This window comes from Pollachius pollachius (assembly GCF_949987615.1).
Source record: "Pollachius pollachius genome assembly, chromosome: 18".
Lineage (NCBI taxonomy): Eukaryota > Metazoa > Chordata > Actinopteri > Gadiformes > Gadidae > Pollachius > Pollachius pollachius.
Genome location: NC_136951.1, coordinates 8,172,867 through 8,190,359, shown reverse-complemented (window position 1 = coordinate 8,190,359; position 17,493 = coordinate 8,172,867). Strand labels below are relative to the sequence as shown.

General features: G+C 41.9%; 1 protein-coding gene across 1 annotated transcript; it reads right to left on the bottom strand.

Annotated features, from left to right (window-relative positions):
* Positions 1-700: 700 nt before the first annotated feature.
* On the bottom strand, positions 701-16,583 carry prlra (prolactin receptor a). Its single transcript, XM_079756162.1, has 9 exons — positions 16,278-16,583; positions 9,139-9,222; positions 8,461-8,596; positions 6,424-6,593; positions 4,270-4,433; positions 3,180-3,321; positions 2,645-2,741; positions 2,428-2,497; positions 701-2,235 (listed from the first exon to the last, which is right to left on the bottom strand). The coding sequence occupies exons 2-9, from the start codon at positions 9,203-9,205 to the stop codon at positions 1,087-1,089; spliced, it is 1,995 nt and encodes a 664-aa protein (XP_079612288.1). The 5' UTR covers positions 9,206-9,222; positions 16,278-16,583; the 3' UTR covers positions 701-1,086.
* Positions 16,584-17,493: the final 910 nt, after the last annotated feature.

Genomic DNA, 17,493 nt, shown 5'->3' with positions numbered 1-17,493 from the left:
TTCACACCCATAAATTCACGTTGCTAGTATACATGATTATTGAACAAGGTATGGAAAGGGAAGTAACAAAAAAAATTGATTCATGATTTGATAGTCAGTACCTGAAACGCCTACTGCAAACACAGGTCTACTTGGTTCAGTTCAAGTTGAAAAGCAGAGAGCAAAGGGCGTTTCTTTATTACAGCATAATAATTCTGTTGGGGTGAGATGTTCCTATATAACCAGTGTATCTTCCCCTTGTGTCTCGTAACTCTTCTCGTGATCATACTTATTACACATTAACTAAACTCCTCTAACATAGTTAGCAGCTTTAAGATGAACAGGATAAAAATCATTCAAAAGTTCAATACCATGCATCTCTATTTTATATTTTGGCAGCTTGATTGACACACCTTATTGAATTAGAGTTACCCATAGTACACCAACTGTATGAAAAGATTCAGTCGGAGCCTCTGGATAGGCAGTTAGCTGATGCTTACCAAAGCATGATCATTCAAAGAGTGAAAAGATGTTTATAATAAGATGTACCCCATAAGTCCTCAAAGCACAAAAAGAAGATACAGGGCTGCATAGCATCAGGGGGAAGGTAAACTTGGTCTTCTCTAGATAATTTGGACCCTGGTATGATGGATGATCTAGGGAAATGCAGGAGGAACCACACCTTTGAGTCACATCTTTGGACTTTTTATTAGTGATTACAAATGCCAATGAATTCTATAATTTCTTCCTTACTGAAGTATAGAAAAACTTGAAAGCAAGCTTGTCTTCAGCAGAATAATTATATTATATACAGTGTACAATCAGTAGTCACATTACATTCAAAACCACATTTTGATGAACTTCTGTCTTTTTTAAAATTAAAGTTCATTGGTCCAGAATAAATTAAATAAATGAATACAAAGGGGAGATAAAATAAATGAAAACCGATAAAAATATAAGAAAGAATATACACAATGACGGTACCGCGATCACGTTGTGTGTCGACCTACTGGGAGCAGATACATTCGTAGTCCTTATGTGGGAATCCCACTGTGGCTTTTGCCAGCGAGGGGGTGCTCAGGCCAGCTAGTGGGGCTCCACACGTACCTAGCGTGTGGGCATCATGGCCACTGCTGTGTCAACATACCCGTTCGCTGCGAGGATCGCGTCCCCCTGCAGGGACACAGCAGCGGGCAGACCCATAGATAGCTTCCCGGCACCCGTCGTCTGGCCTGAAACAGCAGAAGGCGCTGTGTAGCACTCATCCCCCAACAACGACTTCTTCTCTTGTACGTCGCATGGGTACTCCTCCTCCTGGCCTTCCTCCACCTCCTCCTCTGTCTCTGCGTCCACGGCTCTCTGCAGCAGGAGCCCGTCGCCAGAGTTCAGCCCTTTCACCCTGCTGTAGTCCTCCTCCCCCTGGGGTGCCGCCTCCCACTGGCCCTGGGCTGAAGACAGGGGCCGGAGCACCATCATGTTCTCCTGATTCACCCTCTGCACCTCCACGTACTCCGTGGCCCGGAAGGGCGAGCGGGGCTGGGCCGGCCAGGCGATGTCCGTCGTCGTCGTCGTCGTCATCATGGTCATCGTCGTTGTCTTCCCCCCCCCCTGCTGACGCCGTTGCTTGGGCTCCAGGCTCTCGCTGTGGGAGTACGGCTGCCAGTGAAGCCGCTCCTGGGCATGGAGGCCCGAGAGCGAGGTCACGGACGTCGGTAAAAGCAGAGCGATGGAGTGGACGGAGGAGCAGAGCAGCCTGGCCACCCCCAGCGTGCTGCCGTGGTCCAGCGCCTTGGAGCCGGCGTATTCTTCCAGCGGAGCAAAGACGGATGGCCACGTCTTCACCCGTCCCTCCATCATTTCCTGGTCGTCGTCGTCGTCCTTCTTATTCCTCTCCCAGCTCCCCCTCCTCTCCCACCGTTGCTTCCCCCCGCAACTCCTCCCCGCCGCCACCCCGTCTCCCTGCTCCTCCTCCTCCTGCTCCTCTTTTACCTCCTCCCCTTCCCCACACTTCTCCATCAGGAGCGTGTGGCTATCGCAGCTGCCGTGGCCAGAGTCGCTGTCGGACGGGGAGTTGGGGGACTTCCCGCCCTTGGTGGTCGCGGCGATGGTGGGGTCGTTGGTGTCGGCCAGCAGCAGCTCCGGCTCGTTGTGCCCGCCGACCTCCAGGTACACCAGAAGGTCTTCGTAGTTCGGGTGGGTCATGGGGGGGAGGCCCGGGACCCCCAGGGCATTGAACCACTCCTCCGATCTGCCATTCTGGAGGGGGTGTGGGGGTGAAGGAATGGCCGGAAGACAGAAAGAAAGACAGAGGGGGAGTCAGTGCCATTAGCAAAAACGACAAAATTAAGTTAAAAAAACCCTTCGGATTTAATTCTCATGCTTAGTTTTTTCGTGAGTCATAAAAAACAGATCTTCATGTTAGATAATTACAATTATCCACCAATTTACCTTTAAGAGCTGTTTATCAAAGCCTCTTATCTTTGGGCCTGGAACCGGAGGGAAAAGGCAATGCTTCACACTTGAAGTTGGGAGAAAAGACAAAAACACATACGCATGAGTGAATACAATTTCCTCCTTATAATCCATTCGCTGAGCAGCATGACTGTTTGTGAACTGCAAGATGCGTAGGATTTTTTACTGATAAATAAAAATGAAACATGGTTACCTGCTGCTTTTTACGTTCAGGATCCAGGTAAGGAGGAGGAAGATGAGTGCCGAGAAGAATGCAATGATGATCCCCATGGAGCTCCCTTGAGGAAGGGCTGAAACACACCCGCACATGCACACACACACGGCACACGCACAGTTGATGGTACAGGATTTCCCATCGTCTTTCGCAATTTCTTCTTAGGTTTCCGGGCATTGTTTCATTATATTTACTATACTATTCAGCATATGCTTTAATGCAAAGCTTCTCACAGTGAATCTTTTTTGTAGATATGTTTAGATGGCGGTCAGGATCAGGTCTCCTGCTCAAAGATGCCGACATTGGGATTTGAACCCAGAACCATTTCTGCTGGGAGTGAAACACTCAAGACTAAAGCTAGACTGTCGACTGCTATCCCCATTACTTGCAGCCTACCTGCAGGTAACCCCCAGCACGGTGCCTGACCGCCGATCTGCCTCTCAACAATGTGTATCTGAACTCACTGTCAGTCGCTTTGGATAAAAGCGCCTGCTAGCGGGCTGCTGTTTCTCACCATGCGGGGCGGTGACGTTAACAGTGGGGCTCCACTCGCTCCAGAAGCCGTGGATAGGCTTACAGCGCACCTGGATCAGGTAGGTCCCACCTGAACGCAGGCTGAAGATGTTGAACATCTTCTGCTGCCCGGCAAAGTGCTCCTATGGGAGTAAAGTGACCGCAGAATACATCCAGTTAAATAGCAAATACTGCATCTATGTTTTATTGCATGATAAAAATATATATTATAGAGCATATATACTAAATATATATTGTTATATATAGTTTAAAGCAGGGGTTCCCAAACTTTTTATAATGCATACCACCTCGGAAAATATTTGCCTCTCCAAGTACCACCATTATGAGCGATTTTATAAAATATAACAATAAAGTAGCGGAGGCAGGCACTATTCAGCTATGCATAGTTCACGCAGGAGGCACATCTATTCCTTTAAATAATATTATGTATTGTTAACTGTTGCTTTTCCTGCTTTACAAACTCTTTTTTACAAACACAACTCTGATACAGGGCAAGGGGGCGCCAAACACACGCACACCGCACGTGACAACTTTTTATTTCATTCAAACACACACAGAAAGTAGAAAGCGCACAGCCTTCTCCGATATTGCAGGGAAATCGCTTCGAACACACAAATACACTTGTTATGTCCAAAAGACCAACAACGGTCTTCTGGAAGCAGGCTTCAACGTTTAGTCGCATTATAATTCTGTTAAAGTCTCCTGTTCACCAACGATGAAGTCAGTCCTTGGGCATCGAGATTCAGAGGTTTTGATGCTCAACAGGTTTCTCATCCAGTTGTTCGCTTCAGCCGTCACTGGGAAACATTCGTGGAACTGTTGTCCGAGCGAGACCAGGCGCGCAATGATGTTATTATGGACTTGAACCTCAGCTTCCTCTTAAACACCCAGACCACTAGATTATCAATAATGATCCGTAGTATAACGTGAGTTTAACGGAAAGCATTTATGGTTGGGTGTTAGGGTACTAGGGCCGTGCTGAACCGGGGTTTGGGGAAAAGGTTGGGAGACCTGCGGTAGCCAAAGCTTTAGGACAACAGACATATCAAACACCACGGATCATAGATCACCTCCCAATCCGCCCCGTCCAGCTTGGCCCTCAGCTCGTAGATGAGCGTGATCCAGCCGGAGCGGGTGTCAGCTTTGCGGGGGGGCTCCCATGACACCCGGAAGAAGGTGCCGTCCTTGTCCTCCAGCACAACCACCATCAGGTTCTCAGGGGTGTGGGGCTGGACTGGGGGGGGGGGGACAGAGTAGGGGACACAGTGGGAGAAAGAGAAGGAGATGGGGCAGAGCGTCATGCATAAACACAAAAGCAAAAGCAACGTCAACACCTGAGTTGGTTCGCAAAGAACTCCCGTTCGGGAATCAGGATCAGGATCTGGATCTGGATCAGGCCTCATGTTTCCAAAATGTATGGATCCTTCCTACATGCACTGACCAATCACAAACAGCATATGCGTCGGGGCCTAGAAATGAGGTACCTCCCCTGTGTTACCTACCCCAGTTCCCAATTAACTGAACACACTCTCCTTCTCAGTCAATTGACATCTTAAACATTAGAGTTATATCAGATGAAGAGCATTGAGACACTGGGATTGAAATCTACTCGTCGCCTTATTAATTCAACTAATATAAAACAGACATAAAAAAACAACATGTGCTTATGAGATGTATTTGTCTGTCAACCATCACTGTATCGAAGTAGTTCACCTGTGTGTAAAACACAATCTTGAGTAAAGTAGCCACGTATAATCAAAGAAAAGTCCCTATACAACATATATGGGTTAACATCAAGATGCATGAGCACAATGACCCTACGCAGATAATAAGGATACATTAAGACAATGGACAACAATACCACTGTATGTGATTGTGGAATACCTTCATACACAGGCAGTGTTTAACTTTGAATGTAGAATTACTTAGATACAAGTCATTCTAAGTAAAGTGAGAGGAAGATTGCAAGGGGGTCTCTCAGGATGCGTTGAGCCAGGTATAAAGGGGTTTACAGCTTTAAGGAGTCAACCTGGAGTCAGCTAAGTAACCAAGGTTCCTCTATGGGGCTGGCAGGAGGTTTAATGAGTAACACACGGAATGTAGGGCTTCGTTGACTCTGCTTTTTCCACACTAATATAGTGTGGGCCGATTTCTCCCATAAGATCAGGGGACAGAATAGGGAGAAACAGTAGAGGGACAGAGTGTAAGCCAGTGTGAGATTGAGTAGGGGGACAGAGTGTGAGACAGGGAGACAGAAAAGGCGGACAGTGTGTGAGATAAAGGCAATGTGTTGCATGGGGGATTTCTTACAAAAGGGGAATCACGAAAGAAAGAATTTGTGAATATTGTGTCAATATTTGTCACAGTGTGATGTTTTGTATACTTCACAATATTAACATAACAATGTGAATATTGTTATGAATGTTACTGTAACCAACAACAGAAAATGTAATCAAATGTCATTCCAAGCAGGGTCACGGCAGCAGTTTAACTCACAAGAGCAAATTTGAAGAGCGAACCAATCGGCAGAGCAGGTTTTACTGCGCTCCATTAAGCGATAAAGCTACCGAACCCTGGCTCACACGGGAGCAGGCTTAATGCATTTCTACTTAGACATGGCATACAAAGAGAGAGGTGTTTTGGCTGTTTTGTTTCAAGTTAGAAACAATACAAGGCTACAGAGAATTATTTTTATGCGTCCAGCTCTTCAAACAACACCATTTCGTTGGTTATGGCAACAAGCGCATGGCAATTCAAACCAAAGCAAGTCTCAACGTTTAAGTTGACATCTACTGATCCTTGAGACTATTTGCACACTGAGCCGGATATAAAGAAGAGGATGCCGGCCTACCGTCGCTGCCTGGAGGAGGCAAAACGTAAACGTGGAGCGTGTTGTTGACGGCTGCTTTAAGCAGCTTCATCCAAGCCTAGTCAAGCTTATTTGACCCTGAGTGGGGCTCCTTGAATCAGCCATCAACCACACACATGCCACAGTAAATATAATATTTCTATATAAGAAGCATTGCGTATAATTGTGGGGCAGACATCTACGGCCAGCTAAAGTGGACCGGTCATGGGATGTGTGTCCCATGAACTCGTGGCTGGACATGATTGGCTGGACAGAGTGTCGCCAAACTGTGTGACATGAAAACCACATCCGGAAGGAACCCCTGATCTAGGAAACAAGAGATGTGTGTGTGTGTGTGTGTTATGAGATCGCTCACCGATATAGGCCACATCTACGACTACAGGCTCCGAGAAGTTGCTGCCGTGGGCGTTGGTGGCTGCCACGGTGATGTTGTAGTTCACCCAGATAGACGTGTTGTTCTTGTTGAAGTAACATGAGTTGGCCCCCGCGGTGCGGTAGTCAGGGCACGTGTACACCACGTCTGAACTGTGGGGAGAAAAAACGGAAATGGAATGATGTGAATTTCAATTTCCGGTTTAAGTCAATAATAATAATGCATTTAATTATTTCTCTGGAATCAAGGACACCGTACAAAGGTACAAAAAAGTAATTAAAAGAAACAACAATAAGATAAAGAGAAAAAATAAATAATAATAACAATAGTAGGAGACATAGTATTTGGCATCAGCTGGAATATGCAGTTTTGAACAGAATTTCTTGAGTTATGATTTGATATGTGGGAACAGTGGCGTCACTAGGCTGTTTCATTCGTGGCTAAAGCACCAGATATAATTTAATTAGCCCCGAATCTTATTTTAAAAAAATAATAATAATCAACTTGCTTTTTTTTTCTTTGCTTTTTTTGCTTGCTTTACACTAGAAACAAACATCAACAGATTCCAGGGGCATCTCAAAATAAACACTTTAAAAACATAACCAGACTGTTTACCACCTCAAGTGAATTAAGCCATCCTATCTCCAGTCATATATATATATATATATATATATATATATATATATATATATATATATATATATATGTACGTCTGTCTCACTTGTATTCATTTTACTCTGAAATAACTTGAATGGAACTTTAGATGTCTGGGGATAAGCAGCACAGCAGTCAGGAAGCTATTTAAAGCTATAATAAACTGCGTATTTTGTATATTTATGTAAAGCATTATGAAAAAATTTGCATGCGCAATAAAGCATACAAAAAGATTTGCTTGCACATTTTCCCTTTCCCTCTGGGCTAAGCCCCGGATATTTCACAGACCTAGAAACGCCCCTGTGTGGGAATGAATCGATGTTTCTGAGTTGGGGTGGTCGCTGTTGAGTTGTTTGTTTGTGGTAAGAGAACAATTTCTCCACGTGGATTAATTTTTGGGAGAATTAGTAAGGAACTAGGTTTTATCGGATAATGGCACGCCAAGGATAAATAATGAGGGGCATTTAATTACGACCGCTTGTTGGTGAGGGAATTTCACGTGATGAAGTCGAGCTGTCGCCTGAATCTCACAAGAATCTCACATTTGTAAATTGGGAATATAGTTAATTATTTACTTTAATTATCTTTATTTCTCTATGTTTACATTTAGGAGGACACCCTCACAAATTCTCCAGAACTATTCTTCACAACAATATGGGTTCAGAACAGTCTCATTAATAATGAATGCAAAGAGAAGGATTCACAAATGTATTTTGTGATTTATATATAAATTACTCTCTTCTCACAAATACATTTCGATGCACACACAAATGAATATCGGTATGTCAAAATTTAAAATAAATCCATAAACAAAAATAAGTTTCACAAACACATTTCTGATCTATATATATATGCAGTAAAAGAGAAAAAAAAAGAGTTCCTTGTTGAAATAAATGCGTTTGTGAATCCAGCCACGTCAGGAGAGTCTCAAAAATCCACATAAAAATACAGAACAGTTCACACACAAATGCAACCAAGTTCACAAATGAAATGCGGCTTGTGAATTCAAGATCAACAGTTTGTATATAAATGTAACAACATCCAAATACATTTTTGATGAAGATTGCAACAAAACATTTATTTAAAACAAGACACATTTGTGTGTTGATCGGAAATGTGTTTCGAAAACGTATTTTTGTTTATCGATTTATTTTACATTTATACATACCGATATCCATTTTTGAGTGCATTGAAATGTTTTTTGAGAAGAGAGTCATTTATATACCATCAAAAAAATACATTTTTGATTCCTTTTCTGGGCATTCATTATTAATGAGACTGTTCTGACCCCATACGACAACAACAAAAACCTAAATCTACGACAACATAGAGAGGACCTGTGTGACCAGTGTGTGAGTCACTGACCTCTCCTTGAGGTAGTAGAGAGCATAGGTGGTCCGCAGAGCATCATCCCTGTCGCTGGGGGCCCACCAGCAGGTGAAGGTCTCCTTGTCCCGGGACAGGCAGCTGGTCAGCTTGGGTCTCCCCGGTGGGCTGTAGTCTTTGATATTGACCACAAGGTGGAAGGCAAGAGAGGAGAATTAAAATTGATACGCCGCTGAAGTATTTCACAAGTCATGGGGAGGGGGGGGGGGGACTGTCAATAAATTAAAAGTTAAAAATTAGTCAGGACCATTTAAGATTGAAAGAATGTAAGTTTCCATGATGTCATGTTATCTACTTAGGTTTTAGAATACCGTAATATGGTGGTATATATATATATATATATATACATTATTTTAGGTCAAATACAACAATATATATATATATATATATATATTGTTGTATTTGACCTAAAATAATATCCCATCTTTAAAACATGGTTAAATATAAATTGCACTATAGAAACGCTGGGATGACAGCTGTAACTAACATTACGTTTAACCTACAATGTATTTTTAGATTGTATATTAGAGCGTATTTTATGCTTTCTGATAGCCCTATACAATCAACAAAAGGGCCAAGTATGGCTTTTTGTACATGATCATAGGTTCCTGACCTTGGGTCTATGGTTAGGGTATTAGACCCCCAGTGTTCTGTTACCGGTTTCGCTGGTGGCCGTATTTAACAGCGTCAGGAAAAACAGCGCAGCCCCCACCGCTCTCCCCATCGTGGTGTTATTTCACACTTTGAAAAAAGAGAAGAAAGGTGTTGGGTTTAGGAACAGGAGAGTTCCTGAAATGGTAACAGATCTTGCTGATGGCAAAACAATGATGGTGGTGGTTGTTACTCAACCCATGGTTGTTCAACAGTTATACGTGTGGTCACATAAGTAAGGGAACAAACTCAAATAAAGAGGAAATTGGGACATTAACACAATCGATTTGTTACAGCTGATGATAACGTTTATATTTTGTTTATATATATGTTTATATTTATATATGTTTTGTATAACAGTGTCAGTGCTCTGTCCTGCTATAGCTATCAATATATTTAAGTTACTTATACATGCCCTACTTTTCTACTTTTCACGTAATCATCGTAATAGACAGGCAAAAATAAATTGTAATGCGATACTGGTCCAACTGTGTGAAATTGGCCTTAGGAATTTGAATACAGCAAGATCACTTCCCCTTGTATACACTACTAAGGATTAATCAAAACCTCAATCTCTCTATCCCCATTCTTTCACGCCCCCACCCTCCCTCTCTCTCTCCCTCTCTCTCTCTCTCTCTCTCTCTCTCCCTCTCTCTCTCTCTCCCTCTATCTATCCCTCTCTCACGCTCTCTCTCTCTCTCTCACGCTCTCTCTCTGTCCCTCTCTCTGTCCCTCTCCTTCCCTCACTTCCTCTCTCGCCCCACCAGCTGGACTGCCCACTAAGCCCTGGATCAGGGCTTAGTGGGCGACAGAAGGCCCTACAGTAGGAGGAGGAGGATCCTGGCTGGCCTAACCCCCTGCTAGCTGTGTCGCGTGGCTGTAAGTTCTGACCTCAGATCTGTGGTCTGTTCACGTGGTGATGCACCACGTGAACAGACCACAGACTGCTATATTTTCCAGAGCCCATGCCACGCATGTTCAGACGTCTGGGTAAGGAAAGGACATCTGATCCCCAGAGTGAGTGAGAGTTAATTGGGGAGAATGAGGAAGTGGTGAGGAAGATAGGTAGATAGCCTTGTTGAGTAAGGGAAGGTGAAAGGAAGGGGGAGCGGAAGACGGGGATAGAGACGTCACAAGTTGACTGGCCGGCCCCTCTGCTTGTCTCACTTGTCTTACTTAATGGGGATTTCAGATCATTGTTATGAGTGTCCGTTGTAACGGATTTAACCCCGGGGACTCCATGACCCGCTCTAATCCCAATCAAGCTTGCCTTCAGTGCTCAGGGGTGCAGAATACCTTATAAACATGATGATGAACACCCTCAGCCCACACACAATCACAAGGTCATTAGAGTTATTATGAAATGTGTGATTTCTGGGCATATGCTTTGATAACATTTGAGAACTGTTACATTTCCCTCCATGACTTTCTGCATTCATTCCATTATTTTGTAATAATCTCAAAACAAATACTTATGCAAAATAAAATGAGCAAAGCAACATGTTTGTTGCAATATAGTAACAAGAGATGAAGGCATTTTATTCAACCAATAAAATAAGATGCAGTAATGTGCAAAATAATGTGCAATAACACATGCAGGCAGACCAGCCAGAAGGGAGTCTAGAGCAAAGACGACAAGGGCTTGGACAAAACCCTGCAAGGCCTTCTGGGTAAGGAACGGACGCATCCTCCTGATGTCCCAGTGTCACACCCAGGTTCCTTGCCGTCTGAGGCCTACGCACCGCAGAGTTGTCACTATTGAGTGTGATAGGGTGAAGGATGGACTGGTGACGGTATGCAGAGAGTTTGGAAAGGACTTCACACCCAAATGTTTTGAATGAAAATCTCAACAACATTTGAGATTTTGACTGATTTTGACTCTGTGTTGATGTTGAAATCACAGAAGTACCAGCTGCTTTACAGATGTTCAAAATGAGGACACCTTATTCCTCCAAGAATTCCCTGAGAGCTCAGCACTGTTTAATTTCACTGGGTAAGTTACAGAAATGTAGGGGAAGAAGGAGTGAAGTGATGCAGGGGGAAGAGAGAACATTTCCATTTTGGGGGGATTAGCAAATCCAAGCCAAGAGATTGGCAAAACCACCAAAACTGGATCCTAAACTGTATAAATAATAAGTATGCTTAAACTTACCCTAGTTTTTTTCAAGATTAATTCGACCCATGTGCAGATAACCTTAGCTTGCACAACCCTAGGCCACAACCGATTATGATGGAACACAACAACTGACTGTACCTGACACTGGGCAATTTACTGGATTTAAAAATGTTTTAATCCAGGAAACCAAAGTAGAGCAAGACACAATACTATATTGTAGTCTAGTAACAACACAAGAACAAACTTGAATTATATGAAGTCTACTAAAGTCAACCACTAAAGCAGCACGCAGATAATGTTTAAAAGAACTGTGACCCATCTGAAGGATGTTGAAAAAGACCTGATGATAATCTTTGAATTTAAACAGAAACCATATGAAGCTATGGGCTATGTGTTTCATTTGTGCTCATACACGACTCAACGGTTGATGGGTTATCAACTTATCTTATCAGCACTAAATTTCAAATAGATCCCCCTATAATTTCACTATTCATATAAGATCAACAGGTCAAATCACAGATACAATAGCCTATAATACAACTTTGTCAACGCAGCACAACACATGGACATTGTTCCTCAATCTTGGCAGATTTACAGAACACAATTCACAAGTTCACATACTCTGGGTTATATTGCTTAGTTTAAACAAATATGACTATAAACATTTATTGGAGTGCAGAGCATAGCGTTAGCGTAGAATTAGCAATAGGATATGATCCACTGACAATTCTACTTATTGGGTAATTAAAGCAGATGCCCCTAAGGATAGATAATTGAACTTGCATCCCAATGCTGGCCGTACAGCAAGAGAACCTCGGATTTCATTTGGGGTTGATTTATTTGTTGTGTCATGATATCTCATTACTTGTCTTTGTTTTTGTCTAAATCCCCATGCTGACTAAATCAGTGGTTCCCAACCTTTGACTTTAGGGTTACTACCACATTCAGGACAAACTTGTCAAAAAATGTATGCAGAGGATGGGCAAAGAGTGACATAATTATTACTGGAAAAAGGCCATGGCCAGTGGGAAACAGTGGAGGGAAAATATGCTTATGCAACGCTGCTTATGCTCTCAGTGTGCTTATTTAGTAAACACAAATCAATGGAATTCATTGCAATGGAAAACCCATGATGGAGTGCACAAACCGCCGCCATTTTATCAATAAGCCATATTGTTTTTTATACAAAATTATATCTTGATTTTCTTGATTTTATCTTTTATTCTTGAGTCTCTTTCAAGAATAAAATTGGATGTCCCCCCCTGCAGTACCCTGGTGTACCACCAGTGATACACGTACCACAGGTTGAAAGAGGAAGCACAACTCTAGAGAAGGCAGCAGTCTAGAGGGAGCACCATTCTAGAAGGGGCACCATTCTAGAGGAAGACACTAGCCTTCATTTCAACATCAGGATGATCTGATAATTGGCCTTAGGGTTGAAGCGCAGGATTAGCTCTCTCTGAATATAGCCATCTTACATAACCAATGGCCCCTGGGAATAAGCTGCTAAGCTGAGAAAGTGCGGGCACAGAGAGAGGCAAACGTTTATTAAAAAAGGCTTGTAAACAACAGTATATGCGTGGTAAAAAAAAACATTGCTTTTTTATAGGACAAGAAAAAAACAGAACATAAGTAGATGAAAGACAATGTTTGCATTCTTGAATATATTGTATAATATGTAAAATATATATACAATATGTCTAATATAAATTTCCCGCAAAAGTTGTATTAAAGTTCTTCGACATTTCCAATTTTTTTCAATCCCTGCACCTTTGCCAACCCTACATGGTATCTTGAAAGATTGTCTGATTATACACAAATCATATATCTATGTATTAACCTTAGAAGCTAACCATAACGATTTCCTGCCTAAAATGCAGTAGACAGAAATCAGAGATCTGTCAAGGAAGCAAGCAATGTTGAAGTGGCAGAGGGTGAGGACCAACACCGGGAAGGGCAAAGAGCACAGGCTGCACCTGTGCTCTGGTTAATGACCAGCTAGGTAAGGCCCTCCAATGTTTAAGAAAAAACAACCTTGAATCTTACAGTATTACAAATTAATCGGAAATCAAAATGTATGACTGATTGTTGCTTGAGAATAGCAGGAGAAATACCCCCCAAAAATGAAAAGGTCAACATTTTTAATTTTCCATTCACTACAGTGATGTCAATTGGACTTAAATGAGCAGTGTAAAAATCAATATAATTAGATTGAACATAAACTGCTCAGGCTCTTCAAGCTTTATGTCATTGACACTGCGGTTGGCATGAACATATCTATTTTTTTCAGAATTTTAAATCAAATCAAACTCACACTAATCAACTTGTTTCCACATTTCCTATACATTTCCATAAATTGTTCTATGCAAAATCAGGGCCTTGACAATAACAATCAAGTAGGATTACAAACATGAGACTGAATAAGAAGGCTTATCTGTGCTCTGATCTAACTACTTTCAAACAATTCTCTGTATCCAGCAAACTGGTTTGATCGCCAGCATAGCAGTCCCCTGTTGCCACAACTGCAATTCCCAAGGTCAGCGTGATAATAAAACTACACAAAACAACTGTAAAGTTGTTTTGTGAAGAAAATGAAGATATATGGCTTGTACATTGCAACATCACAACGCAATGACGTGTGATGTTTTTGTCATATTTTGGTAATCAAATCAAGAAACATTTGTAACTATGGGAAGAAATTGTGTTATAAACTGCCACAGTGTTTCTCATGCAAGCGCGGCAAAACAAGGTTTTTATTAGTCTAGATTATGGTATATTTATGCTTATTTAGGATTTGACAGTAATGTACTACAACTCTTTTTATCTGCAATAAAAAAACATGATTAATTGATATGTTCAAGCCCATAGCTATCTTGATTGGCCAACAGGATAACAAGCACCTATAGATCAGTTACAAATATTTTTGTCTTAGGATTCCTAGAAGGTTCTTTCAGGAATTGTTTCTCTTTGTTCTCCTGTGTATACCACGTACCAAGGGACGACCATCCAGACAAATGGCACAACAGCACAACACCAATAGACCCAGTCAGCTAACTGCTGTTCCTCTGGCTTTAGTGGGTTGAATATTACCTACTAAGACTAGGTGGTGGTTAAAAAATGTGTATGATAAAGAACCCAAAAGGAGCAAGCACTCCTTGAGCTCTCAATGACTCAATGCACTTGTCTGTCAACACAAACTCTATACTCAATCACCATGTTATGTGCTTCGTAAAATGTTCACTTTAAACCTTACTGTATTCAATTAATAATTCAATTTTATGATAGATGAATCTAAAAGAACACCATATGCATTACTTTGACATGTTTCTTTGCAACTATATTCAGTCACTTGATACATCTTTACAGTGCTTTGTACTGGCTGTGGATGGTTCATTCAATCGGAAAATACAATAAACTTGGAACAAACGTATAAATGTACCACCTTGGAACATTTCAGAGCAGCACATTAGGCACGGACACATGAAAAAATGCAAAAACTAAACAATAAAGCAGAGATAAGCAACAGCGGCCGTCATATCCATGTCCTTTGGTCTTTGTGTAGATTAATAATTATATACTTGAATATACTTGTATACTTTTATGTGTGGATTGTATTTATCTTGGTCCTGAGCATGTTGTTGTCAAAATCCAAGAAAATACTTGTCAAGATGGCTGTATTCATGTTTACTCTGGGACATAGCTCTGATGTGTTTATATAATGAATTAAAATTAATTTCATGATCATCCTATTGTTAAGAAAGGGCAGTGAAATCTATTGGTATGTTTGAGAAATAAAGAATTTAGCTCCAACTACAACAATTAGCTAGTGTTTTTTGTTGTTCACCTGGGCACTATAAAAATAATGTATGGCATTGAACTTTTTCTGAAACATAAACAATTTATGAAAAAATGATTGGAGTCCAATGAGAAAGGACATATTTAGCCTAGTTTAGATAGAAGGGAACATGTGTTTTTCCAAAATGTTATTAATTTGACCACAATTTATCTTCCTTTACTTTTTCAAAGGCGCAAATGGTCTCAAAGTAACATAGTACACTGCCAAAACATGGATATGATGAGTTTATTATTATATAGTACTGTACAGTCAACCACTGGCATATATAAGGCCTCAGGTAGCAAAGTGAGATAGGCAGTATAGAGTACATCCAGGAGCCCTATTGAACTAACAAGCTTAACCACAGGCCTAAGACAACGACCTCTCTTATAAGACTCACTGCCATCAGGGAGGCAGAGATACGTTTAAACCCATGCAGTGACCCCATCACCCACGTAATGCAATCTAATGGACAAATATACATGGCACCACCTGTTTCAACCGGGTTCATGTATAAATGTGCTCCACTTTGGGTGCAAATGTAAACGTGGTGACAAAGTAGCCCTCTATTATAATCCTTAAAAACGAGGGCCAAGTGAATGAGACACTTTCTCAGGTGGGAAGACACAAGTGAAAACCATAACATTAATATGGTTCCATTCAATAGGTCTGGCAATGTGAAAACAACTTCGTGAAGTAAATATACATGGACCAAGCTTGTGCGGGGAAAGACATAAATACAAACCTAATCTAATGCTAAAATAACAAACAGGAGGTGACACTACCATACATTTGATGGTAGTGATACATACATTACCATACTCTATGAAAGCAGTCCATTATCCCTAAAGCATCCTAATGCAGGACACCCGAGATTTGAGCTATTGACAGGTGCAATGAAGTGAGGACATTTGGCAACAACACTAAACGGATTGGCCGTCTCCCTCACCATTCATTTACTGTACATTTAGGGCATTTAGCAGTCGCTTTTATCCAAAGCGACCTTCAATAAGTAAATGTGTCAGAAGAAAGGAAAGCAACAATATGTCGGTACAGTCAGGATGTTCAAAGGATCAAGTGCCAAGCTATTACAATTTCCAGGTTAATCCATTCCCCGTATACAACAACATGTTGAATACGTACATATCTGTATCAAGTTGTGTCCATATCCATAGAATCAATTTTTCTACTCACCTTTGTTCATTAGCTGAGCAGACCTTGTTTGGTGTATGGGAATGTCAGGCTTGCGAAACGCACTGCTGCAAAGTTACTTTTCCGACCTGAAGGAGCGGTTCGTTGGGCGCGAGGGGACCGGAGGGACGGCGGCTGCGTCTCGCGTGCTCATTCTTCGAAAGATCACAGCCGCTTCTGCTCGCTGTCGTTAGTTGCCTGGACCGGGTGTCGGGAAGGACCTGGACTTCCAGGTTCACCGTCAGAGTTCAGGGAACGATAGAATTTTCAATTTCGGATGCCGAGCTTTTCCTGCTCTCAGTTAGGTCAGTTACCATGGCGACTCATTCTGTGTGAACCTGGCTGGAGCAAAACTGCTGGTACTTAGCAGGTTGGGCTCCGATAACCCCGCCCACGATGTCTTTCAATCCTCTCATTGGTTTGAATATTAGCAACAAACAACTTCATATGGTCATGTCAGATGCTAACCCAAGGCATTACATTTGTATTCCTTGTTAGTTTTTTACATTTTAGTCATCTGGAGATTTCGGTAACCTACTTAATCACTCTGTCAAATTATGTTGAAATACGCCCGCAGTAGGTTTATTAAGCAGTTGTATATGCGACACATCTGACCTATAACGTGTGTCTCGTGTCCTGGGGACATCAAAGCACGGGTAGGCAGTTGCGTGTGCGTTTGGTGCTTCTACGGAGATTAAACAAAAAGTTGAATAAACGTGAACCATATTTTGTGCTGGCAATTTATGCATGTTAAAAGTATAGGCCTATAGCTACAGTAAGCTGTATAGTAAAGTAGCTTCCCCTTTCTTCAAACATTAACAGATTAACAGACCTACTATAAATACTTACTCCTATATTTGTCACAAAGTAGTCCTAAAATAACTTCTGGGGAACGCTAGGGCAGCTTTTCCATGGCGACCTAGTGTGCAAACGCGCGGTTTCAACCAATAGAAGCACTGAAAAAGTCATGACGGCATGGGGATTCCCTGATCGATCACTATAAGGGTGCGATATATTAAGGGTTTTGGCGCATTTTCAAGGTTCCAGAACTCGCAAATCGTATGTTCTGAAACCGAAAGTCATTTCCATAGCATATCGTAACCTGCTAGTTGAAACAAGGCCCTGGTCCTGATGAGGGCGTATTTTAGCTTAGGTTGTGCTAAAGGTGGAGAGACCTTCTATCTAGGTCCATGGGAGAGACACGCGTAACCCCATGCTC